The sequence below is a fragment of the Sapajus apella genome, unplaced genomic scaffold (genome assembly GCF_009761245.1).
Source record: "Sapajus apella isolate SASKATOON/1434 unplaced genomic scaffold, GSC_monkey_1.0 scaffold123, whole genome shotgun sequence".
Taxonomy (NCBI): domain Eukaryota; kingdom Metazoa; phylum Chordata; class Mammalia; order Primates; family Cebidae; genus Sapajus; species Sapajus apella.
In genome coordinates this window covers 648395-675257 of record NW_022437063.1, presented here as the reverse complement: position 1 = coordinate 675257, position 26863 = coordinate 648395, and the positions used below count along the sequence as shown (strand labels likewise).

At 57.0% G+C, this 26863-nt stretch overlaps 1 protein-coding gene across 2 annotated transcripts in view; it reads left to right on the top strand.

Annotated features, from left to right (window-relative positions):
• SCUBE1 (signal peptide, CUB domain and EGF like domain containing 1) overlaps positions 1 to 26863 on the top strand; it is a 135080-nt gene that overhangs the window by 40623 nt on the left and 67594 nt on the right. For both annotated transcript variants that reach the window (XM_032261392.1, XM_032261391.1), the window contains exon 4: positions 10441 to 10575. In XM_032261392.1, coding sequence (XP_032117283.1) covers positions 10441 to 10575 — 135 coding nt within the window. The remainder of the gene's footprint in view (positions 1 to 10440; positions 10576 to 26863) is intronic.

Below are 26863 nucleotides of genomic sequence, written 5' to 3'. Positions count from 1 at the left end.
CACATTGCAGAGTAGCTTGTCTGCCACTTTAGCTTGGTGGTCCGAGAGAGCATCTCTAGGAAAGTGGCACGTGAGCTGAGGTCTGAAGGAGGAGGAGTCAGCCGTGCCAAGACAAGGGAAGAACATTCCAGGCAGAGGAGCAAATGCCAAGGCCTGGAGATGGGAGCAGGACAATGCTGGTCAAGGGAGAACAGGACACAGCAGCCTGGCTGGAGGCAGGTGGGTGAGGACACAGCCAGGGGGGACATGGGCAGAGCAGTTCCTGTCGGCTTGGTGGCCAGGAAAGGGAGTTCATGTTTATGAGGCCTTTGGGGGCTTTCAGGCAGGGGGATGGCATCAGATCCATGAGGGATGGAGGTTGGGACAGGGACAGGGCGGCAGCAGGGAGTGCGAGAATCCAGGCCAGAGATGAGTGTGGCTGGCCCAGCCATGGCAGCTGTGGAAGGGAGTGAACGTGTGGTGCTCGCGGTTAATTTCACAGGCAGAGTTGAAGGACGACAGGCTAAGGACTCGATGCGGGAAGGAGAAAGCAGCATCAAGGATAACTACCAGGTGTTTTGCCGGAAGCCACTGTGGGTTGTGGGAATACTGGCTGAGCTGGGGAAGGCCGAGGGTAGCCTGGACTTTGTCCCATTCTGTTCAGCTTTTGTGGGAGGGGGACTTAGGGGTTCAGCATGGGCCCCCTGAGGTCTGTCCCACCTGGGGATGTCCATGTGCAGGCACCAGGTCAGCTCTTGATTTCCAAGTGGGAAGGTAGTGGAGCAGGCAGGCCGGGAATGTGGGGAAACATTGGCACATAGGTAGCCAGGGAAGTCATGGGGCGGTGCGACATCTCCCGGGAGCAGAATGCACATGGGGTGGAGGCAAGGGCAGAGCCTGAGAGGAGCCCAGGCCCCACTCACCTGCACTGAGCTCCGGAGTACCTAGCGCCGCCCAAGGCTGCTCTAAAGGAGGTGGTGTCCACAGAATGGGAAAAAGTCTTTGCCAGTCTTATATCTGGTCAGGATCTAGTATGGATCTGTAAAGAACTCTTACAACTCAAGACAACCCAGTTTAAAAACAGGCAGAGGATCCGAACAGACATGTCTCCAAAGAAATGGAGACGCCCTGCCCCCCTGGCATCTTAGCACTCGTTTCTGTCTCCCCACAGAGAACACGGAACCGGTGAGAACAGGGACCACATCTGTGTTGAGCATCGCCGCATCCCAGGGCCATACACATGGCTGCCAAGCCTGTGGAAAGGGGTTCAATGTCATCAGTAGTTAGAAAAATGACAATCAAAACCATAATGAGAAACCACATCACACCCACTAGGATGGCTATTAAACAAAAAGAAAAAGCCCAGAAAGTCACAGGTGCTGGTGAGGACATGGAGCAATTAGAAACCTCATACTCTGCTGGTTGGGAATGTAAAGTGGTGTTGCCCTGTGGGAAAGAGTTGGCCATTTCCTCAAAGAGGCAAACAGAGTTACCAGATGATGTGATGGTGCCACTCCCAGGTAACCACCCAAGACAGCTAGAAATGTATGCCCGCACAAAAACTTCCACACGGTGTTCCAGCAGCACCACTCATAACCGCCACGGAGCAGACACAGCCCAGATGTCCATCTGCTCTCGAAGAGAGAACTAAAATGTGTTCTGTCCATGCGGTGGAGTATTATTCAGTCATAAAAAGGAGTGAAGCTTGAAAACATGCCAAGTGAAAGGGGTCAACCACATGAAGACAAATAGTGTGTGACTCTTTATATGAAATGTGCAGAACTGGCAAACCACAGACAGAAAGCAGACGTGGTTGCCAGGGGTGGGGGGCGCGGGTGGAAATTCAGACTAACCAAAAATGGGCATGGGGCCTCTCTCTGGAGTGATGGAAATATTCTGGAATTAGTAGTGATGACCGTGCAACATCGCGAGTACACTAAAAGCCACTCAGATGCGCGCTTAAAGATGGTGAATTGTATGCTCCATGCGTTCTATCTCAACCAAAAACGGGATGGAGAAATAGCAAAGGTCACACAAACATAGCGTCGGAAGTCCCATCCACACCCTCCGAGCAGGCTACGTGCCCAGGTCTGTCTACTTCTGGGCCAGCTGTGAGCTCCCCAATAAGCTGGGGTCCCCAGAGAGGGGCAACCCGGGTGGTGAGGTGGGGAGTGTGCCAGAAGCTTATTCAGGAGGGAGCAGCGTCAGGAGCTGAGCGGCTTTACGTGGAGACCAGAAGGCCGTGGCGTGGCTGAGTGCTCCCCTCTGATGTGGCTTGTTGCTGCTTTTGCAATCTGGAATGGGCTCTGCTGTTGCCAGAGTACGTTCCTAGCCGTGGTTCCCCGAGGCGTGAGCAGCGCTTTGTGCCACACTTGTCCGGTGGTGGTCTGTGCGTGCCAGGTCTGTGCAGGGCTCCTTACCTCCATCACTTCCTTTGATTCCCAAAACACCTCTGGGTATTTATAATTATAGAGAAGGAAACCAAGGCCCAAAATGGTGAAATGACCTGCTCAAGGTCACAGAGCAAGTTACTGCCTGAGTCTTGCACTCCATCTGGTGTGACTTCTGGAGCAAGAGCCAGGTCCCATGGGCCGTGGTCAGGGCAGCATCATGCGGACCACTGTGAGGACTGGCCAGGGGGCTGCACTAGGTAGCAGCCTCCCGTCCTTCCCTAGAGATGCACAGCAGGGGGTGGCAGGGCAGCGGGGCTGGCAGGCAGGACCCAGGCCGGGAGGGCAGAGTGAGCAGACCCCAACAGCCAGCAGGCTTCACCACACCTCTGCCTCCTCTGGGCTGGCTTGCTGGGTTTGGACATGAGCAGTGAGCTTGCTTTTCTGGAAAGCCGACCTTACCATTCATGCGTCTCATCTCCCACCCTGAGCTTGGACTCAGGCCCAGGCCCAGAGGTCGACCCTGTGTCTTCTGCATACAGCCAACCTGCTGGGGAATCAGGAGCCCCAAAAAGGCCTCAGCCAGGAGGCAGACAGGTCCTGGGAGACCCCAGGCATCCCTCCTGCCTGCCCGTGCCAGCAGCTCTTGACAGCTCAGGGAGTGTTCTGGGTCTGGCAGAACCCAGGCCCCAAAGCTCTAAGACCCATGTATATTTTACCCGAAATCTAATCCATCTGGTTCTCATTTATTTACACTTAACTCATCAAATGCAATTTTGCAAGAGCCAATAGATAGCCAAGAGGCTTTTCTGCCTAAGCCGCCCTTCTGAAAGGAGCCGGCAGAGGGGGGAGCCTCAGCCCCCTGGGACCAGGTGGGAGCTCTCAGTGCTGGAGGTCAAGTTCACTTCCTAAGAGGGGCTGGGCACCTCTGCCTGTTTCCAGACCCTCCGTGGGAGCTGGGACACCGAACAGTGTAGGGCCCGACACACAGTAGGCTCCTGATGGCCATGGAGGCATGGGTGGGGTCTGAGCAGAACACAGAGTCTCTGTGACAAATTGGGAAACATTTGTGGGAAACACAAAGCGACCAGGGCTGGATCCAGAAGTAATTTTTAGTTGTTATAAATAACTTCCAACCTGGACTCTTGCTCCAAAGTAGAACAAACAGCCAGCTATTAATAAAAACAAACAGCATCCTGGGCCAAAAAGCACACCTCCTGGGGAAACTGGTGCTGCCTGCAGAGGCCTTTCGAAGCAGGGCAACCTACGTTCTGCTGGTGTCAGCTCTGGAAACTCTTCTTGCTGGAAAACCACGTCAATCACAGCGCATGGGTCCACTCCCACCCGTGACCCTTCATTGGCTAGCAGTGGGTGGAGGTGGGCAAGAGTCACAGCTGAAGGCCATCTGCCACCAACCAGAGCTGTGCTCATGCCAGGCACTGTACAGTGAGGTGATGGGACGTGACTTCAGAGACCCTGTGGGACCCTGTGCCATGTCCTGTTCCAACCAGAGTCATTACAGCAGCCACTACCCATGGAGAAGGGATTGGGAGGGAGGGGCTGAAGGCTGAGAGACCCAGGAGAAATGTGCAGCCTACCCCAAAGAGGGGACTGAGGCCCGAGCCAGGGCTGTGCCATGGGAGCCAGAGACAGATGGGCAGGGTGGCGAGGAAAAGTTAGCGGCCTTGGTCAGACCCTTGGGAGATGGGGGATTCAAGAACAACAGGGTCCTCAGGTCTGGTGGCTGGGTGGGGTGAGGGCCAGACCCTGACCAGTGAGGCCTCTCTTTTGTGCTCCAAATGCTTGGCCTTCCTTGACCCCTGTCTCCTTCCCTTCCCCCTACCCCTGCCCTCCCCCCAGCTCTGCAGGCCGAAGGAATAAGAGCTCGCTGCTCACAGGGAGCAGGCTTCAAGGACCTTCAGAGTCCCTGTCTTTTATCCCAGACCTCACTGGAGTCATCTTTTTCTGAGGGTGTCTCCCACCCCACCCCCCGCTGAAGCCCCCGTGGCAGGGCCAGCCGAGGTTCCACCTTCCCTCCCTCCCAGCTCCCTTGCCTGCCATTTCACCTTGGCCCGGAAGAGGGAAGGGCTCCAGCGGTTCCGATGACACAATCACAGGTACCTTTTGTACCTCAAAGGAGGCTGTGGACCGGGGCCTTGCAGCCTCAACCGGGCCAGTCCAGGCAGCCATGGAAGGCCAGCATTGAGGGTCCGATCTCCACTCTGCCTCCTCCGTCTCTCCTACCAGTTGAAAGGATTTCCTGAAAGGAGCCTCCCAGAGTCTGCCCCAGAACCCAGGGGACCTCCTCTCTGCTTTGTAGCTAAGTCCCCGTGCTGTGCCGAGGAGCTGCATGCCCTCTGGGAACACTCAGCTGTGGCCATAAATAAAGATGAAGGACGCTTCCCCTACCCCTCCCAGAGCCGCCCCAGGATTCTGGACCCTGGATTGTAAACAGGCACACTCAGGGCCTCACTCCGCGCAGCCTCAGCCCTGGCCCAAGACCTCAGTGGTTTGGGACACTCTGCGTGTCAGGCGGCACAAATGTCTTCTGTGGGAACTGCCCGCCCCCACCCCTGCCAGCTGAACTGGTGTGGGGACCCGGACAGGGCTGGGGCTTTTGAGCGCTGTGTGGGGTCTCACCCCAGCAGGGTGCAGGCCTCGGAGGAGCCTCACTCACTCTCCATGCCCACGGCCTGGCTCTGCTGCTTATCTTAGCCCAGCATCCAGGACCCAGTCAGCCACCTTTCCCTGGTTGCTGCCAGAACTCTCCTGTTAGAGAGGCTACAGGCTCTTCCCTGCCTGGGCCCTGCCCCGCCCTACCCCTGCCACATACCTCTGCTTTCAGAACACCTCCGCCGCCTCCAGGATCCCCGGGCTCAGGCCCCATCTCTCTGCTGTCCTCAATGCAACTTACCTCACCCCTTCCAGGAAGCCTCCCGTCTCTATGCTCTGGACCAGGGCACTGGAGCTTGGTGTCCCTGGCAGCTCAGGGTACTGTGGCACAGAGTAGGTGCTTGGTGTTCATGGAGTGAATGAATGAACAGAGATGTTTCAGGTGGATTCAAAAGGCAAGAAAAACTTCAGTCTGGTCAAGGAGGGGAGGCTGTTCTGGGAGGAGGGTGGTATCCGCACCCAGGCAGAGGTGAATGGGTGGGTGTTTTCCGAGAGCAGCAGCACGGGACTCCTGGAGAGTGGCTGGAGAAGTGGGCAGGCTGTGAGAGCCTTGAAGGAACCCCGTCCTGCCCAGCAGGAACCAGGACAGCACTCTGCCCCGGGACGGCTCCCTGGTGGTAGTGAGCTCCCCGGCCCTGGCATGTGCAAGCACAAACTGTGCCTTCACGTTCACTCTCCTGACGCGAGCACTCACTCTTGGCCTGCTCCACTGCTCAGAGCAGGGATATGAAAAAGACTTGGCCCTGTCCTCACCCCTGACCAGGGACAGGACCACCAAGCCCTCTGATCCAAGGCAGAGGAAGGAATTATCGAAGAAAGGCAGGCCCGGCCTGGAAGCCGGGGTGGGGTGAATTATGCTGGGCGCCAGAAAGACTCCACAGAGGAGGCGGCTAAGCACTGGGTTTTGGAGAGGTGGGCATGTGGCATCCAGGGAGGCTAGTGAGCATCAGCATCTGGGTACCTTAGTCTCACCACCATCACGGCTTGAAGGGGCCTCATTCACAGCTGAACCCTGGAGGAGGGGAGTGAGGGCTTTGGGCTCATGGGGCTTCCAGTCCTCCTCCTGCCTCTTTTAGAGCTTTGGGGAAGTCTCTCCCCCTCTCCAGGCCTCTGTTTTCTCATCTGAGAATCAGGGATGGTAAGAATAATGCCCCGGGGGAGGAGCCGTTGTGCGGATTGATTAAGATCGTGCCTGAGCTGGGTCTCACTGGAAGCAGGTGCCGCTATTTACACTGGTGAGGCTGTTAACCCCGCCCAGCCTCTGTGCTCCCCTCTGTATTCAGGATGGGTCAGGGCAGGATTCTCACATGGGGCCAGCCACCGAGGACACATCCATGCACTGACAGTCAGTTCCACGGGGCAGAGACGGAGGAGGGCTGCCCACACCACTGGCACTCCAGGAGCCCCTCCAGAGGACATAGCCTGCAGCCTGAAGCTCTGGGAGCTCTTCCCAGGGATAAGGCCTGGGCATCCCCCACAGACCACAGGGCAAGACAGGGGTGTTGAGAAATGTTAAGTTTATGAATATTGAGAAATGTTGAGTGTCTGATACAATAGATTGTTTGCTAGGAAGAATGATGGCAAGGAAAACCTAGCTCCTCCCACCAAGTAGGAAACTGCTATTCCAAAGAGGCAGGACAAGGCGTAAACGTCACACACCGGTTAAAACAATTCTTTAAGACAGCTGACCCTGCCCCCGTGGCTCTCTCGTGGAGAATGCTTTTTAGTTTGTGATCAGCGGTAAGGGGCCACCTGCTGCCTACTTGGCATATTTTGTGTTATAAGACAAGACCGAACACCTGTGCAGAGAGAATCGCCACGTGGGTCAGCGTCTGCTGGAGGCCTTCAGCCCGCAATGTGTTAGCCCCTGAGGCTCTCGGCTCGGAAGGCTATTGGCCCCCGGATAGACCCACTTTGCTGTTCTGTCTGGGTGTCTGCTTCTCAATACCTTCAGTGCCACCTGGGTGAGGGTCCCTACAGCCGAGCTGCTCTCGGTACAGGGACAGAGTTCAGGGAGCCTCTTGCCATGAGGGGATGCATCCAACCTCTCATAATGGGGTATGCTGAGTGCTGGGGACCATGGGGCAGCGTGTGCTGGGCTCACAGCACCCCTTGGAGAGGGCGGAAGGACCGTTTCCCACAGTGCCCTGCCAGGCCTGGCCAGGGCCTTCAGGTGAGCACCATCTGTCCTGGGCTCATGGGCGGCATCTCACAGGCCCAGCTGCCGCAGCTGGACACTCCTCAGATCTCAGCGTGGGGCCCACTTGTAGTGCTGGAGACAGGGGTGCAGGGGCCATGCATGGGGCTTCAGGCCCTTCCCTAGAGATGCTGTTCATGGCCTCAGGCCATCCAAGGGATTTGGCAGCCATGATTTCCTCCCCTCCTCAGGGGCCGGGGGTGAGGCCCGTTTGGCCCACGGTGGGAAAAGGGTGCAGAGGGGCAGCCCCGTCTTCCCGCCTGCTTAATCTCAGGGCTTTATCACTTGGGAGTGGGGACAAGACATGTTTACATGGCCCTGCATTTGTTCCCCATTATTCATCAGCACTGGCGAGTCACTGTTCCCTGCTAGTGTAAACAGCCCTGGCCCAAGGCCCAGCCGCCCTGCCAGGTCTCTGAGGGTTTGTAAATGCCTTACGTCAACTGCCCTTTGCTTCAAGCTCTCAGTGAGGTGAGGAGTGGCCAGGCCAGACGGCTGCAGATGGGCGGCACCAGGGAGCTTACTCGTGACAGGGGTGAGATAGCACTTCTGCACCAGAAACTCAGCATTTGAGGGTCTGTTTCTGCTTTGCTTACTTTACAGTTGAACCTTTACTAGGGCTGGGGAAGCCAAGGCACAGAGCAAGGAATCTGAGAACCATGGGAAGAAAGGCGACGACCGTGGCATGAGACGGGTCTGGACTGAGTCCCAGGGACACTACCCACGTCCAGGTCCCACTGTTAAGTGTGTGCCAGCACAGGCCTTTCCAGGGTCTTATTGGCCCGGAGATGGGACTCACCCCAGGAATGCTGGGCCCTTCTCGATGCTCCTCACGGCAAGCTGCGTCTGGGGTTGACCTGCATGTGCCCAAGCTGACGCGGGACTCTAATTCTTGTGAGGAGCAGCCGGCTCTTCTCCGCGTTAGTCTGAGCACGCTCGCTGACACAGCCAGCTTAGCATGGGGCCAAAGGCACGCGCTCTGCAGCTAGACAGCAGGGCTAGGTCCGGCCTTCACTCTTACGTGCTGTGTCACTGTACTCCAGCTGCTTCAGCTCCCAGAGCCTCTGCGTCCTCATCTGTAAAATGGGATCAATAACGTGACCTATCACACAGGAAGCCGTGAGGATCACATGAGCCTGCGCCTGACACATCACAAACACCCAAGGGCTGTTTGCTTTGTGTTATTAACAGGATGAGTAGGACACAGCCTGCCTGGCTCGGTGCTTTTCATGGTCCAGGGCAGGCTGGAGACAGACCCCAGGGGCAGACATGGCTGAGACGTGGAGGGGAGGGAGGCGACCACTTGCCACACCTTGGGGCTGCCCCCAGCAAAGGTGGCATTGGCACTGGGCCCCTAGGGAGCCCAAAGCAAGGCTTTGTTGAATGGGGAAAGGTGCTGAGAATAGTCCATATCCCTCCTCCCCAGGCATCCCCCAGTCACACTGTCGGGTCGGGTCGTGGTGCGATCACATGGCTCCTCTCAGCAAGGGCCACCACTACCAGGTTAGCTGTAACCGCAGGTGGCTTTTAGAGTTCAGAGCTCTGCCTGCCTCCTCCGGCTGCCCACGCAGCTGACATTTGAGCTTGCCAAAGAATAATGGCCTCGCTGTCGGCCTCAAAGACAGCCGCGCCGTCTCTTAGGTGGTAAAGTGGTCTGTTGCCCATGAGTCTAAATAGGATCCAGCTCACATCGCTCCACAGCTGAGTCCTCTCCTGGTTCAGTGCAGGTCACCAGCTCTCTACCTTTTCACATCCTTTTGGTTCCAACAGTAAAATATGTCTGTGTTCAAAAGAAATGTATCAAAAGCTCAACACCAGAGTGTGTGTGTGTGTGTGTGTGCGTGTGCGCGTGTGCGCACGTGTTGGAGGCCAGGGACTGGCTAAAAGCAGTCAGTAGCTCACGCTGCCTTTGTGGTTTTATATATTTGCCTATTAAAATGACAATACAGACATGGAACATTAAGGTTTAAGAAGCCCTTCTTTCATTAAACAAACTGACAGAGTAGGGGGTTATGACTCTGGTAATTGAAACATGCTGCTCTGTTCAAGACCAGAACTCCATAAAGACTCTTCTCAGCCAAGAGCACGCTTTGTGCTAGCGGCCTCTGGTCAGAAACGAGTGTCGGCCCTGAGATCGGCCTCTCCCTGAGACTGGGAAAGACCGCTTGGCAGCCTTCTGCAGCCGTCTCGGCAGCCAGAGGTCAGGGCCTTTTCTTAATAAAAACCTCATTCTCGGGGACTTTTGAAATCAGTTGCAGGACACAGAGCCTCAGGCGTGGCCCTGCGCTCCAGCCCACAGTCATGTTGTGCTGCTGCTGGTAATCCTGAGCTAGGTCAAGAAAGAGGGGCTTGTGGGGTGGAGCTGCAGAGCTCCCGGTGTTGGGACAGCCGCTGCAGGCTGCTCTGTCTTCCTAGAGCCCTCCTCTCACTGACATCTGGCGATGTCAGTGAGAGCCGAGGTTTCAGGGTCAGATCACCAGGTTTGAATCCTGCCTCTGCCACTTACCATGTGTAGCACTGTGGACAAATGACTCTGCCTCTCCACACCTAAGTTTCCTCCTCTATAAAATGCACTGGCACCTGGATCTGATTTACAGGGTTGCCGTGAGAATTAAAGGAATTAATACAGGTAAGATGCTTAGAACAGTGCTGGGCACACAGACAGTACTGTGCAGTCGGAGTGAGCTAGCATCATAGCCATTGAACTATTTCCATGAGTAGCTTTCGGGAGTACCACTGTGCAGCATCACCATAGAGTCCCACCCTACCACTGTAGCCCAGCGCCACAGAGTCCCACCCTACCACTGTAGCCCAGCGCCATACAGCCTACTGTACATAGCACAGCACAATGGCAGCCCACTGTAGAGTACCACCGTGGTGTCTCACCATGGAGGCCCGCTGTAGAGTGCCACCGTGGTGTCTCACCATGGAGGCCCGCTGTAGAGTGCCACCGTGGTGCCTCACCATGGAGGCCCACTGTAGAGTGCCACCACATTACATTGCCACGGGGCCCACAGTAGGGTACCACCGTGGTGCAGGGCTGTGAAGGCTACTCCTGTGTCACCATAATACAGCACCAGGGAGGCCCTCTCCGGAGTCCCTCCCTTCAGGGCCATGTGAGGAAATTCACTGCCTCCTGGTCCTGCCAGCCCATCATCCCCTGCTTCCAACTCAGGTCCCCTTGTTTTCCTCTTCTCACAGATGTGGACGAGTGTCAGGACAATAATGGTGGCTGCCAGCAGATCTGCGTCAACACCATGGGCAGCTATGAGTGTCAGTGCCACAGTGGCTTCTTCCTTAGTGACAACCAGCATACCTGCATCCACCGCTCCAACGGTGAGTACGGCCTGTGCTGAGCAGGCGTGCCCCTCCCTTCAAGATGGGCAGCCCCAGAGTCCCCTTCTCCACATCTCGATTCCAGGGCCCTCAAGGCCAAGGCAGGGGATGTGGGTGGTAGTCTGAATGGCTGTTTTGCACATCTGGCATTGGTTCTGCGTGGGCCTCCTTCCAGCTCCTTCCCTCTGCTGGCCACGCTAGGGCTGCGGGTGTTTCTTGTGTTTATATGTGGGGCCGCAAATGGTACGTGTGACCAGAGGAGCTGTTTTCCTTTCTGGGTTGGGGCTGACTGTGGCTAGGAAGAGTGGGCACCATTCTCCGCAGGCTCCTTCTCTAAAGGGGGCTTGAGGCTACCTAGGCTGTGTGCCAGCTTCTCCGTCTTTGTGAGCCTGTCAGCACCAGCGCCTCCCTGCAGAATGTTCATTGGGTTTCCCGCCCAGAGAGGGTCCTTGTGGTCAGGAGCCTGTCTTTTAGAGGACAGGCGGGGTGGCAGGTCAGCCTGGGGAGGTGCAGAGGGCCCCAGAAAGACACCCCACTAGCTGGAGCACTAGATGGCAGACCCAGGCTGGAGTGGAGCCTGGCTGCCAGCCAAGCCCAGCAGGCAAAGGCACATGGTGTTGGGGCCTCAGTGGTCAGATCCTGGAGTTTGGGCTCAGGGCAGCAGGCCTCTGAGGTGGTGGCAGAGCTGGCCAGAAAGCTGGGACACGTGTGCTTGGTGGAGAGAGGCTTCCAGGCAAAGAACAGCATTTGGAAAGGTGCAGGGCGTCTCTTGCTTAAGGTATGCAAGGTTAGGCATCTTGAGGAAGGGCTGGGTGCTGCAGCAGAGCGGGCTGTGGGGGCAGAGGCACGAGCTGAGGCTCCCAGGGCCTGGCTGTCGTGAGCTATCAAGGCAAGAGATAAAGAAGACCAGGACTGCCCCAACTCGAGCACTCCCCCATTCCTGACCCTTGACAAGGAGGCGCTGGAGGCTTGTGGGCATTCCTGGAGAGGTTGCATCTCTCTAGCACACAGTCCCCGCAGAAGGCTCAGAGAGGGTCCACACTGAGAGGTGGGGAGCCAAAGGGCACGCACTGCATTCCAGGCCAGTTGGACCCTGTGTGAATCCAGCTCCTCCCCTCCCACGCTGGAAGCCTTCCCTTGGGCGGCTCCACTGACTGCTCCCCAGCTTCCTCGCCCGCAAAACGGGGACAAGGTGTTACCTGGCAGGTGTTTGGAGATGGGGCAGGACCCTGGGATGAGGTGCCAGCCTCCTGTGAGCAGGCAGGAGGCTGTGAGGTGCAACTCTGCTGGCGCAGGCATGAGCTTCATTAGAAAACAGCTCCTGAGAAAGTGAAAGCAAAACATTTTAAAAGTCCTCAGGCTAATAAAGCGGAAATGCTCAGACAGGCTCCCTAGAATGTTTAGTGTTTGTTGCCTCAAAGACAGGCCTGCTCATCACGGCTCCGTGGTGTCCCTGGAAGGACAGGGTCCAAGCTCCATGGCTCCTGGCACTTGCTGCTGTCATGTTGTCCATACTCCATCCAGGTGACTCTCCCAGGCATCAGGAGTTCATTTTGTGTCTTCTAAGACCTCCCAGTGGTGGGCTGTGGGGCCAAGCTGCCCACCATGGAGGCAAACCCTGTAAACCAGGACTCTGAGCCCAGCAGGTTGCATAAGAAGCAGATTTCTGCGGACAGAGTGAGCAAGTGCCAGGAGGGGCACCTGCTTTCATCAAGGGAGGGGATTTCACAGAGTGACTGCTCAGAGCAGGCCGTGAAGTCCCAGGCCAGGGTGTGTGTGCTCTGTTCCTTTGACATGCGGCTTTCTCCCCAGCAGGGCCCCTGGTTGAAAGGAGAGTGTGCCGCGGGAAGGTCACACCCACAGCTACGGCCTGTGTGTTACAGGTTTGGCCTGTCAGCACCTGCTGTGCTGAGGACCAGGGTTTGGGAGGGGATGATGTGAGGGCAGGGACAGCAGCTGCTGCTGGAGCCACACACTTACCCTGAGCCGGACACGGCCCTGAGCGCTGCCCAAAGACCAGCTCACTCCACCCTCGCCACTGCTCAGCAGGGCTGGATTGCGACGCTGAGGAAGCCAAAGCCCAGTCAAGTTGGGAAAGAGGCAGAGCCGGGATCCAAGCCAGGAGCACTAGCTACGGGGCTCGCTCCTCGGGAGGTGATGAGGTGCATGAGGAAAGAAATGGGTGGTGGAGCAGACAGTGCTAGAGCGAATGAGAAAGTCAGGTGGGAAACTTGTGGGGAGTGTGCCAGGCCAGGGGTGTGCAAAGGCCCCGGGTTGGGAATGGGCACGTGAAAAGCAGAACAAAGGGCAGGATGGAGAAGCAGGGCACGCAAAGCAGGAGGAGCCCAGAGTGAGGGGGCTGGGGCTGGACGATGTGGGGCCTGGTGGGCCACGGCAGGAGTTTGGATTTCAGCTGTGGGAAAGCTGGTTAAGCAGAGGTGGAAGTGATGCTTAGGGAAGAGGGCGGACAGCCGGGGGAGCACCGAAACTTCCGGGGGCTGGTATCACATAAATTGTGCAGTGGCTGGTGTTGGGTGGGACCCTGGGCACACATGGCTCACTCCACCCAGATGCCCCAGGTGGCCAGATCCTGATTTTTAAGTAAGCCAGGAACCCCGGTTTAACCAGAATATGGATTTGGGGGCCTCAGTCCCAGTCTGCATTGACCAGCGTGTTGGCCAGAGAAGCCATCCTTAGGGTCTTTGTGTGGCCTCTGCTATCTAAAAAACAACAGATAACTTATTGGATCACTCTTGAAGGACAAGCTGCAGCATTCCCAGGGTTTCCACAGCTGTGTGGAAGACCCGAAGAGGGCAGAGCACGCACGCAGCACACAGGCCAGCTGCCCCTGAATGCCCGTGGGGAGACAGGGACCTGGGGACTAGGCAGGTTGTCTGCCTCCCTGAGCCTCAGTCTGTTGTGACAGTTGCCCACCATTAGTGTCAACTGCAATAATGATTGTCACAGCTCGCAGTGAGAGCATGTCAGAGGAGCTAAGACTGAGCTTGTTTTGCACACAAGTGGCCTCTGACTCCCATAGCTCCTGGGAGGGCTGATGGATCGCGAGCCATTTGGCAAATTAGATTCCTCCTATCACCTGACTCTGCCTAATGCCTGTCCAGCTCTTTGGAGCCTACCCCTGAACAGGGAGAAAAGCACACAGGCTGGTTTTGATTAGATTGGAACCAGATGCGTGAGAGGGGTTGGCCCAGGTCAGTCCAGGCTCCTGACTGAAAAACACAGGGCTCAGCCCTTCTGAGGGCCCTGCTTCCTAGGCGCCAGTGCACACCCCAGCCCAGGGTGTGGCTGTGACCTGGGCTGGGCTTGGGAGGCTTAGTCTCTCAGCTCCAGTTCTCCACGCGCTCTGCCAGTCACTCTGGCCTCCTCGGGTGTTTTCAGCTGTAAAATGGGCCTAGCTGTCAAATTTTCCCCATTAGCGGGTAAATGCTCTGTCACTATCAAGGGCAGCACCTGTCCTAGGAGTGGTGACTGATGTGGGAGCTTCCTCGGGTCTTTAGAACACAGGCTTGATTTGTGGGACTCACACAGGCTGCTCCTCTGTGCCCACACTTGGCGGGAGGGAAGGAGAGACGCTGGGATCTGGCCAGTTTCCCTCTGCTCAGCACTTCCCAGCACTGGTTCTAGCCCCGTGATAGCCCCACCCACCTCCCACTCAGCCCAGCCGGATAAGTGCCTACAATCCTGCCTCTGGCCACAGCCCCAGGGGCCTGCCCGCTGCCGCCATCACGGCCTTGTGCCTGGTATACCCAGAAGGTAGCACCTTCAGGCTCTCTCCCTCTCCCACGCTGCTGTCCTCGTCTGTAGCTTCTGACGGATTGGTGCCATAGGAAGATGTGGCCTCCTGGAGGAAGTTTCTCCTTGTCTCTCCATGAACAATTCTTTCTTTCAGTCTGACCAGAATCCATCCAGGGCTCTGGAAGGCCTCAGTCTTACTAGCCACGTGATTGCAGGTCACTTGTATTTATCTGCTCGCTTATTCATTCATTCATTCATTCATTTATTCGTGTGCCAGGTGCTCTGCTAGTCCCTAGCATCTGAGGCATGGTCCCCTGTGCAGCTTTCAGTCTGGAAAGGGGATCAAGTGCTGCTCAGGGGTGCTGAGAGATGCTATACAGTCATGAGTTTAGGGAAACGCTCTGGGGATTCTGGGGCTTTGGTTTTTCTCATCTGAGCAGCAGAGATGCTCACGACGCGATCTCCTCCACCTGATGAAGTATTGCTACTCCGTGGGCCCAGCACTGGCCCTGGGCCGCACTGGCTGCCAGCAGTCTTGGGTTTGCGATACCCCTGGCCCTCCGTGCAAGAGGCTGTTGTGCAGGGCTCTGTTCTGAAGCCTCACCAGCCGCCCCCTGTGGGCTGGCCTCAGCCTTGGTGGAAGGCACCAGAGTGAGAGAAAACGTCACATTGTCCCCATCATTGTAGGAAGCAACAGAGGCTCACAAGGGGGCTTCAGGCCCAGCGGCCTAGGCTGGAACCCCGGCTCTACCGTGGACTAGGTCGTGACCTTGAGCAAGTCACTCAGCTTCTCTGTGCCTTACCTGTAAAATGGAGATAGTCATAATACCTGCTTCATCAAGTTTAAAAGGCGTTGAAAAGACAGTTTCAATAAACGTGGGCTCTTATTAATGGTATTTGTGACAGATGAGGAAACTGAGGCCCTGAGAGGGCAGGGCCTGGCCCAGGACCCCACAGCAAGCCAACAGCAGAGTCAGGACCTGGGAGCTCTCGGAGCGAGGCTCTGCTGACCAGTGCTAGGTGCTGTTCCGGAGCCTGCGCGTTCGGCAGAGCGGGAGGGAGAGCAGCAAGAGGCCGGCTTTGTCCTCAAGGAACCAGCAACTGGTGGTCCTTGCACCTGGGCTCATCTGTGAATAGGGCAGCACATGCCAACGCCCAGGGCCCAACGAGAAGCCACTGTCCCTCATCCATCGGCTGAGCGCCCGCACCTATCCAGCCTCAGGGCAGCCCTCCAGATTGCCCAGCCACCCTTCCCTCCTGCAGAGGTTTCAGTGCTGGGCACAGGGAATCAGGAGTCACAACAGAGAGGGAGCACCAGGGCCCTGCTCCTCCCCCACCCTGTCTACTGGCGGCTCCCACACTTAGTCCTCTGTGACAGCAGCCCACCCATGGACAGCCCATTCTGAGCTGATCCCCAAGGGAAAATTGTTGGGCTCTGCCTCTTCTGTGCACCAGTGGCCCCCTCTGTCCCCTGCCCCCTATTGTCGCTGGTGGCAAGCTCCAGAAAGTGGCTCATAGTGCCTGTGTCCCTGCAGCTTGGGAGCTCCCTGAGGGCAGGGACTATGTTCCCCATGTGCAGCTTGGGAGCTCCCTGAGGGCAGGGACTATGTTCCCCATGTCTCTGAGTCCCGCTGCCAGCTTGGGCCTTTAGAAAGGACAGAGGAAGGAAGGAAGGTGGGCATGGGCGGAGCCGGGACAGGACTGGGAACAAGGCAAGGTGGTGAACAGCTCAGTGTGGATGTTGAACGTTGGAACAGCACTCAGCTCACAGCACCCTGGAGCCACGCTGTTAGATATTGGTCAGTGTGGGCTGCTGGACCATGTGGTTGGGCCGAGCAGGGGGCCAGGTAATGGGGGTCCTCTATCGATGAGGGTCCCTGTTTGGGAGAAATCAGGCCACATGCACAGAAAGCCTGCTGTGCAGCTCCTCAGCTGGGGTTTTCTGCACCGGAACAAGCCATGGGGTAGGCTGAGGTTCTCCCTGCAAGGGCTCCATGAGTTTACCCAAGTGCATTTCGCCTTCTGGGTAAAGTTGGGAGTTTGTTTAAACACATGTATAAATACATCTAGGAAACCGCATTGCCCTCCCTCAACAGGTATTCCTCATGGGACCCAGACCCACTGTTCACAAAGCTCAAGACTTGGCATCAAGAGTGATGTTGGCCCCAGCCAGAGTCAGAGGCAGGGCCAGCAGTCAGAAAGCTTGGCATCCGGGGTCAGTCCCTTGTGTGAAATGTGATGATTATGATAGCAAGAGCCCCACCAATGCATGCTTGCGTGTGCCAGGACCCCCCACCAATGCATGGTTGCGTGTGCCAGGATCCCCCACCAGACACTTTCCACGCATTGCCATTCACTGCGTTCTTGCAGTGCCCCATTTTCCAGATTAAGAAACTGAGGCACTGAGAGGTTAGGAAACTTGCACAAGGTTGCCCGTGGCTTCAGGGGACTGGGGGGTCTGCCAATCTGGCCCCAGAGCCCGGGCTCCTTACTGCCTGGCAGTAAAGAGAGGAGCAGCGGGGAAGGTTCTGAGACCACCCCCCCCAGCCATAGGCCCAGGTGTGGTGAGACATGGGCAGGACCTGAGGTTCAGCAGAGATGCCTTCTCAGCTGGCACCACCTGCAGTTCCAGGCACCGAGTACGCCCCTTTAAGCACCAAGAGTTCAAAAGCCATCTTGCGGGTGGGGTTTTCTGCAGGGTGTCACGCACTTTTCTCCCGCCACAGGAACAGCCTGAGTGGGCTTGGCCTCTTCTTTCCTACAGGTTAGGATTCTGGTGATGAGCTCAGTTATGGAGACAGAAAACGGTTGTTGATGTTTATCCCCCACACTGAACGTCCCCAGACCTCTGGCCTAAATGTAAACACTTTTCTTTTGACACAGCTGTTATGAACTGTTAAGTACCCTGTGTTGTAGTGGGGCTTGCTCTGAGATCATGGTGTGTTTTCCTTACACAGACCAGGTCAGAGGCTGAGGGCTCAGGCTTGCAGATGAAGTGCGTGAGCTTCAGAGCAGCCGTGTGCCTCATGGGAGCCATTTCCACTCATTTCTGAGTGTTTACTTCATGACCTCTGGTTAAATTATTTTGCTTATAAAACCCATGCATGAAGTATTTTGGGGGTCTGTTCATTTTATCTGTAAGCTTGCAAGGATAAATACCTAACTATAACTAGAGTCAAAACAATAGGATTTTTTTTAGAACTGTTTATTTTGAAACAATTGTAGATTGATAAGAAGCTGCAAAAATAGCAAAGAGTGGTCTCAGGTGCCCTTCACCCAATTTCCCCCAATGGTGACATCTTACACACTAGAGTTTAGTATCAACCAGGAGCTGGACGTTGGTACAGTGTGTGAGTGTGGCATGCCATTCATGACATGCAGTGGAACATGACATGCACCGCCACCGCAGTCAAGAATTCCCATTTTATTATAATTAAATAAGATCCAAACCAGTACGCTTGTGAGAGTGAAAGGAGACACTGTGATTAATTATGCCAGGGCTGTGGGTACCAACTGAGACTGTCACGTAGGGTTACCCTAATATTGCTTCATTTAATCCCTTGAACGCTCATGTGGGTACTAATATTATCAATTGTAATTCCTCGAACCCTGTGAGCTGCGTACTGGCTGCTCCCCTGTTACAGACGTGGGTCAGAAGCTCAGAGAGGCAAATAGTGTGTCCGCCAGTGGCAGGACTGGAACCCAGGTGGTGTGGGTTCAAATCACGACCCTCTCCCATGGCTGCCTCTCAGGGTTTAAAGGAATTGCAACTGCCCCTGTGGTTTCCCCCTTCTTTTTTCAAGTGTGGAAATTGGGTTGTAAGGAGAAGAGGGACCTTCCTGCCTAATATGCTGGTCAGCCTATGGTACCCAAATCTGCATGTGCCTGGGCAGGGCGTGCTGGATGAGGAGCAGGGCTGGGGGCTTGGCCAGCAGACTGCTCAAGGTAGAGGAAGCTGAGCTCAGGGCTGGAGCCAGTAGGGTGTGGAAAGGGGCTGGAAATGCCCACAAGAGGCCAGGCGCGGTGGCTCACACCTGTAATCCCCGAACTTTTGGAGGCTGAGGTTGGTGGATCACTTGAGGTCAGGAGTTTGAGACCAGCCTGACAAACATGGAGAAACCCCGTCTCTACAAAAAATACAAAAATTACCCAGGGAAGGTGGTGCACTCCTGTAATCACAGCTACTTGGGAGGCTGAGGCAGGAGAATCACTTGAACCAGGGAAGCGGAGGTTGCAGTGAGCTGAGATCATGCCACTGCACTCCAGCCTGGGTGACAGAGTAGGACTTCATCTCAAAAACGAGGGAAAAAAAAGAAGCCTGCAAGAGCAGGAGGCCCCTGAGGTGAGGCCAACTGATGGAGAGAAGGTGGGTGGTCAGCAGACAGAGGGGCCAGAGTGACAAAGGCAGGATGCTGTTGGAAGGGTTGAGGGGAGATTGGGCAGCAGCAGGGGGTTGTGGTAGAAATAAAGGGCAAGAGGCTGGCAGGGTCATCTGGGTCCAGACCTTGGTGGAAAGCAGTGGATTGGAGGCAACTGACCTTGAAAAACAACTTCAAGTAGGGCTCTGAAGACAGAGAGTCAGAAACCCTGGGTAGAGGCACAGGCCTGCCTTGTCACTTTCCTGGAATGGTGTCTGGAACAGAGAGAGTCCTTAGATGCCGTCCACCAGCCTGTGCCATCTGACTCCAGGCAGTTCCGTGGCTGCCTCAGGTCCACAGCGCCTGCTGGGATGGGTGCCTGTGTCCATCCTGGTGTCTGTCTGTTTCTGTCTGGGCCTCACTAGAGGGTGCTTCAGCCCCTGCCCTGTGCCTGACACTTCTCCTGTGTGGGTGCTTTGGATTCTCTTCCAACCTAGCTGAGACCCTGGGGCCACTGCCTCTCAACACCTTTCTCAGCTCCTTTTGCCCTGTTGACTGTCCAGCTGCTCCCGCTGCCTGGGTCCCTCCTTCAGGCCAGCCTGTCCTCACATCATGGCCAGGGGTCCTCTGACACCTAAGATTCCAGCTTGTTCTGGTTGGCCAGAGGAGTTATTCTCCCAGCAGCCATGGTTACCCACAGGAGAGAGTGGGCCAGGAGCCTGAAACCAGACCCGAGGCTGGCAGAACTCAGAGGGACAGGACTCTGTCTAGCAGGAATTTGGACTGTGCCATGACAGGGAAGGAGTGCCCTGCGAGCCATAAGGAGAAGGAGTGTGATCCCATTTTAGAAAGACCACAGTTGCCTCAGTGGTACAGATGAAGCAGGGAGTGGACCAGAGAGATCACTGGAAGCCATCAGTGTCAGAACCCATGCAGGGACAGCAAGGGGAGAGGGCAGGATGGCCGAGGGGAAGGGGAGGTGACAGGAGGGTGGCTGGGGGAGGTGACAGGAGGGTGGCTGAGGAGCTGACAGGAGGGTGGCTGAGGAGGAGGTGACAGGAGGGTGGCTGAGGGAGGTGACAGGAGGGTGGCTGAGGGAGGTGACAGGAGGGTGGCTGAGGAGGTGACAGGAGGGTGGCAGAGGGAGGTGACAGGAAGGTAGCTGAGGGGGAGGTGGCAGGAGGGTGGTTGAGGGAGGTGACAGGAGGGTGGCTGGGGGAGGTAACAGGAGGATGGCTGGGGGAGGTGACAGAGTGGCTGAGGGAGGTGACAGGAGGATGGCTGAGGAGGAGGTGACAGGAGGGTGGCTGGGGAAGGTGACAGGAGGATGGCTGAGGAGGTGACAGGAAGGTGGCTGGGGAGGAGGTGACAGGAGGGTGGCTGAGGGAGGTGACAGGAGGGTGGCTGAGGGAGGTGACAGGGTGGCTGAGGGAGGTGACAGGAGGGTGGCTGGGGAGGTGACAGGAGGGTGGCTGGGGGAGGTGACAGGAGGGTGGTTGAGGAGGAGGTGACAGGAGGGTGGCTGAGGAAGGTGACAGGGTAGCTGAGGGAGGTGACAGGAGGGTGGCTGGGGAGGTGACGAGGGTGGCTGGGGGAGGTGACAGGAGAGTGGCTGAGGGAGGTGACAGGAGGGTGGCTGAGGAGGTGACAGGAGGGTGGCTGAGGGAGGTGACAGGAGGGTGGCTGAGGAGGTGACAGGAGGGTGGCTGAGGGAGGTGACAAGAGGGTGGCTGAGGAGGAGGGGAGGTGACAGGAGGATGTCTGGGGACAGTGACAGGAAGGTGGCTGAGGGAGGTGACAGGAGGATGACTGGGGGAGATGACAGGAGAATGGCTGAGGAGGAGGTGACAGGAAGGTGGCTGGGGGAGGTGACAGGAGGGTGGCTGAGGGGGAGGCGACAGGAGGGTGACTGAGGAGGTGGCAGGAGGGTGGCTGAGGGAGGAGGTGACAGGACGGTGAATGAGGGATGTGACAACAGGATGGCTGAGGGGGAGATGTCAGGAGGGTGATGGGGAGGGGTGGGTGGTTGAGGGGGAGGTGACAGGAGGGTGACAGGAAGGTGACAGGGTGGCTGGGGAGGTGACAGGAGGATGTCTGAGGAGGTGACAGGAGGGTGATGGGGGAGGTGACAGGAGGGTACCTGAGGAGGAGGTGACAGGAGGGTGGCAGAGAGGAAGGATGGGCGAGGGGAAGGGACAGCAGGATGGGCGAGGGGAAGGGACAGCAGGATGGGTGAGGGAAAGGGACAGCAGGATGGGTGAGGGGAATGTGACACCAGGATGGGTGAGGGGAAGGGACAGCAGGATGAGTGAGGGGATGGTGAGAGACTTGGCGAGCCGACTCAGCAGAGCCCTGTGTCTGCCTGGGCTTTACACTTCAGGGAGACCTGTTACCCACGTCACATAGGTGCAGAATATTTTAGTTTCAGTGGCTCTGGACAAGCTGGAGCCTTGTTCTTTTCATAGCATGGAACCCTGGAGGTCTGGGAGGCCTGGGGCTCAAGGCAGGGTCTACCGGTCTCTACTCTGGAAGAGGCGGACAGCGCCAAACCCTGCCCAGCACCGGGCTCAGCGTCAGATTCATGGGTCCGGGAAAGCCTTGTGCAGAGGGCCGCTGCCCACCTTCCTCCTCCTGACTGGCTGGCTCGAGCCTGACCCAGCCTGGGGCTTGAATCAGTCGCAGGGACTTGACTGGCTTGAGTGAGGAAAAGCTCAGGATTCAAGGTTTCATTGGGGGTTCAGGACCTGGGACACTTGTGGAGTTTCAGGTCTCCCTCGGGGACTGGGGACAGCAGGACTCTTCTGCCATCTGTGCTGTACTTTAGTGATGACACACCCAGGCCCCGCCATCCCACCCCCATGGCTGGTACTTGGAAGCCCCGTACCTGTGCCAGGGCAGGTCTTTATGGAACCCACGGGCTGTAGGAACATCTGACCTGAGGCAGGTACCGACCAGGCAGGGCAGGCAGGGCCGTGGCAGAAGCCTGACCGGGAGCCCAGGAGAGCGCTCCCTTGCCCACTCCAGCAGTCAGCAAAAAAGACTGCATCTAGCTCATTCCTGCTTCTATAACAGAAGAGCTGAGACTCGATACTTTATGAAGACGGAAATTTGCTTCTCACAGTTCTGGGCACTGGGAAGTGCAAGGCCCGGACTCTGGCAGATTCGCCGTCTAGTGAGCGCCGCCACAACGCAGGTTCAGTTTCCACATCATTTTGGAGGGACACAATCATTCAGACCATAGCACGCGTTTACTGTGTGGTGAGCTTAAAAATAAAGGTCTCCTTCCTGCTGGCACTCAGACTCCTAAGTGGCTAGAGGCGAAGCCCTGCACAGCATACCCACCCGCGTCTGCCACCGTCGGAAGCACTGCTGGAGACCAAGCCCACCCTGCCTCTGGGGCCTGAGCCCCCTGGTCCAAGTCCACAGCCGTCTCAGGACTGGGGGCTCCTTGACAAAGGTTACTTGAGAGTGTTAGGATGCAGGTTTCCTGGGGTTGAGCCAGATCAAAGAGCTAGTGATTCTCCCCGGCAGCATCTGGGGCGGCGTGTATCTGAAACCCTTGTCCTGAGCCCTCTTTCCCACCCCAGACTGTAGTCCTAGACCCTCGCACGACCCTCGCCAGGCGGGTCCTCCAGCCTCCTCTCGACTCTGTTTTCCTCTCTGCTTCTGCCGCTCTGGCTGGTCTGTGGCCTGCAGGCTGACTAGACACCGTCCTTCCCCTAACCCTGTCAGCCCACGGGTGTCCCCGGCAGGCCCAGACCCACCTTCCCACAGCTTTGCTGTGGCTTCCACACAGGGTCACCTGAGGTTCACAGCCACCCTGTGCCATGCTTTAGATCAGTACTACCGTCCCCATCGTGGGAGGGAAAGCTGAGCTTCCCTGAGCCACACTGTGGGACAGGACGTGCGTGAGAACGGAAAGCATGCTGGCCTGGAGGGAAGCTGGCACGCCCATTCTGGAGTGAAGTAGAGGGGCCCTGGAAACATCATGTGTCCTGTCGGAGGTCACCTAGCATGTTGGTGGCAGAGCTGGGACTTAGCCCAGGCCCCTAGGCCCCAGACCATAGCCCACCCCCTACACAGTAGCCCACAGCCTGGCTTCCAACCTGGGGTTTGTAGGCACAGGCGCCGTGCGTGGAAAGCCATGCAGATCTGGAGTGTGGGTTCAGAAACCACTGGGCAGATGGTTCAGGATCGGGGGCTGGATTCTCAGGCCAAAGCCAGTTCTTTTCAGCCTGCACCATCCACTTCCAGACTCAGAGAAACAAGCCAATGGACAGAGCCCCACGGGCCCTCCCGAGCCACCTTAGCCACATATTGGCTTAGGATGCTATCAGTGCGCCTGGCTCTCACGTTCCTGTTGACTCCCGGGACGTGATTCCTACGTCATGGGATCCGGGCCAGGCCTTGACCTGAGGGTCCCTAGCATGGCTCCTGCAGAGCCAGAGACACTCCCTGCCCTGTCCAGGGCTTTCCATTACCGACTGTGAGCACCAGGGCAGCATGGCTAGGAATTTTCTGTGTAAAGAGCGGGGAGATGGCGTGGCCATGCCCCTGAATCCTATCCCAACCTCAGCAGCTGCCTTCTTCAGCCGCTCCTTGGAGAAGATCAGCCAGGCTTGGGCGCCAGGCAGGACGTATGGGGTTGCAGTTTCTCCTCCCTCCCCTGCCTGCTGCAGACCAGGTGGACGGGAGAATAAACAGCTCTCTTGCTTAGTGGGGAGATTTATGGTGCTACCAGAGGAGGCCTGTCCTGGCCCTGTGCGGTCCGGAATGGCCCTTGAGGCGGGGACAATAAATCCAGCCCATTACTTTTTATGGGCCTCCCACTCCATAAACAATTCCTTTGGCTGGTAAGCCCAGCTTCACGCCCCTCTCCTGTCCTGGCCTTGAGCCGGCGCCAGGGGCACCCCCGGTACTGACTTCACATCAGTGGTGTAAATTTCCCTGAGCTGCAGAACTTTCAAGTCTCCCAGAGTTTTAGGTGCAGGGCAGAGAAAGCTGCAGCCCAGAAGGCACTAGGCCAAGAGGTAGCTTGCCCAGCCCTGGCCCTTTCTCTGCCACAAGTCCTGGGGCAAACATGAATATATTTTATTATAGAATTGTTGATGAGAATTAAAACAAGATCTTACGTACAAGACATCACCTAGTGTAGCGCCTGGTCCTGAGGTCCCTAGAACTGTGCACCGATGTCATATGCGTCACAGCTAAGCCTAGTGCCCAGACTTTGACACACGTCATCAGATCCTGAGAACAGTCCGTGTCATATAGCTACCCCATTTTGCAGGTGAGCAAATGGAGGCTGAAAAGAGAAGAGACTTGTCCATAGTGAAAAGGTAGCAAAGGCACCTGCCTCCTAAGATCAAAGACACTCAGTGAGCAAATGGACGGGGGGCCGGGGCAAGGGTGCTGTGCAGCCCAGATGCCCCCTGACACGGGAGCCCCTGCCTCGCCATGCTGCCTTCTGCCTAGGGCTGCGCTGCCATCTTTGGCCTGAGTTAGGACAGCAGCTGCCTCACAGGTCTCCCTGTCCCGTCGAGCTTTCTAGTGGCAGCCAGAGCCACTGCTCCACCCAACCCTCTGGCTGTGTCACTCCCCACTCAAGACCTTCCCACAGCTCCCGAGAGGAAGTTGGCTGTCTGCAGCCTCTCCTTGCTTGGCATGTCGTGAACCAGCCAGAGTGCGCTTCTCGTCCCGGCCACCACTCACACGGCTCCCTCTGTCTGGAACTCCCACTCATCCTGACTGCCCGTCAGTCACTGAGAACACTCTGCACCTTGTCCCCGCATGCCCCCTGATTCCCCAGGTGGAACCTATGTGTCCATCCCTGCCTGTGTCTCATTGACACCCCACCCTCAGCCTCCCTGCACTGTCTCATGTCTCTGCTCCCAGGCCTTTCTCCCCCAAGTGAGGATATGCCCTTGGACACAAGGACCTCCTGACCCCCAGTGTCCAGCCTGGGGTCTGTAGGGAGCGGGCAGTCAGGAAAAGCTGGGGTGACATCATAGAGCTGACGTGCGTGAGAACTGAAAACACGCTGGCCTGGAGGGAAGTTGGCCTGCACACCTGTTCTAGAGTGAAGTGGCAGAGGTCCTGGAAGCACCATATGTCCTGTTGGAGGTCACCTAGTATGATGGTGGCAGAGCTGGGTCTTGTCCCAGGCCCCTAGGCTCCAGATAAGAGCCCACCCCCTACACAGAAGCCCACAGCCTGGCTTCCAACCTGGGGTTTGTGGGCACTGGCACCGTGCGTGGAAAGCCATGCAGATCTGGAGTGTGGGTTCAGAAACCACTGGGCAGATGCTTGGTTGGCAGAGTGGGGAAGCAGCCAAGGTCATCTGGGGTCATGAGGGAGGGCTCTGAGCCCTCCCTAGCCTCATTAGGGAAATTGGGTTGTGACTGTGGCCTGTGGCCTCAGGCCGATCTCCTGGTGGGACGTCTGCCCGGCCACCCGGCCACCCCGGCCGCAGCACCCCCAGGGCACATCACCCGGCTGAGGCCAGCCAGGTGGGTTTTTGTCCCCCAGCCTGGTGGCTGTTTGATTGTCTTACAGGACTTTCTCAGCATGTATGTCTCTTGGGGCTTCTTCCCTTCCTTCTCTACCCTGACCCTGGCTCCTCCTTGGACTCAGCCCTCTCCCAACTCTCCCCCAAGCTTCTTGAGTCTCCTTGCTGACCAGCATGGCCACTTCTCCAGCTCTGACCCCAGTGCCAGCTGTCCCCTAGACAGGGACCCCAGTTACAGCATTCCTACCCACTCAAAACCAAACACATCCCCACCAGACCTGTGCTTCCCAAGCCTGTCCCCATCAGTGGAGCACCAGCACTGGGGCGCTGCCTGGACCCTCCCCTGCGTGGCTCCCACATCCCAGTATGGCCAGATCCCCATCCAAGCCTTGCTCACCTCCCAAACCCAGCCAGCGTCCTCACCCCTGCTTCCCTTCCCTGCCTTCTCTGAAGGCTGTGGTTGCTGCTTGGCGTCCCTACCTCTGCCTCGTCCCGCTTCCCTCCTGCATCCTGCAGCCGGGATGCTTTCTCTCAAGTTCTTTGTCTTCCGGCCTCCCAAAGCCTCCTGCAGTCCAGCTCCATCTTCCTCTCTCCTGGCCCCTCCCAACCTGCCTGCTGTTCTCCCTGTTACGGGACACGTGCCCTTTACTGATTACAACCTTGGTGTGTGTCATTCCTCTGCCTTTACTGCCATTTCCCATTCCCCTCCCTTCCTGGAGAACTCTTAGTCATCCATCAAAACCCAGCTCACTTTCACCTCCTCTCTGAAGCTATCTCTGACTCTTAGGCAGGCACATCTTCCTCTTGACTTGTGCTCGTGTGTTTGAGATTGTTCAGGACCGGTCCCTGTGCTACGGAGAAGAGCAGGGCTGTGTTTAGGTTGTCCTTGTCTTTCTCACACCTCACTCAGGACAAGGTGCAGAAGAAGCATGGTGCAGAGGAGTGCAGAGGGGATGAGACCCTCTCATGAGGGACTCATGCCTGAAGTGTGTGTGTCGTCAGTTTCACAAAGTGCCTTTGCATCCCTGGTGCAGAGCGGCATGCCCGGCTGCCGCCCAGGAGAGGACTGCCCAGCGTGTCGTGGTTTGCTGGGTGCTGCACTGCTGTCCCGCCTGGGCTCCCTTCTGCAGCTGGCCAGCTTGCAGGTCTGTGGGCTTCTCTCCATGTGGCCCCTCCAGGAGGACAGCCCCAGTTTGTCTGTCAGAAGCACAGAGACCCCCAGCCTCACTCCCCAGGCCTCTGCATGAGCTGGTTCCTGCTCCGGAACACCTCTCCCTCCCGCTACCCACCTCGACTCCTGTGCCACAGGGCACATCACAGAGTGCCCACACGTTTGTCTGTTGAGTGTAGTGACAAGTCAGCAGACTGTTTAAGTTTGAGCCAATGGCAGAAATTGGCTTACATTCCCAAAGTGGCTGCACCTGCTGATGATCCAAACGTACCTACTGTGCCCGGAGCCCGTGAGCCCCTTTCGTCTTGGAAGGGCCATGGGAAGTACCCGCTTCCGCCCTTCGTGCACAGCTGAGGGAGGGGAAGTGAGCACCACTGCTTGTGACAAGCCGGACTCCAGCCCCGGGCTGTGGCTCCGCAGCCCCCACTCCTTTCCACAGCATGTGGGTGGGCAGTGGTGGACAGTCGCTGGCTGGGGCTCAGGGGCGCTGCTTGCATC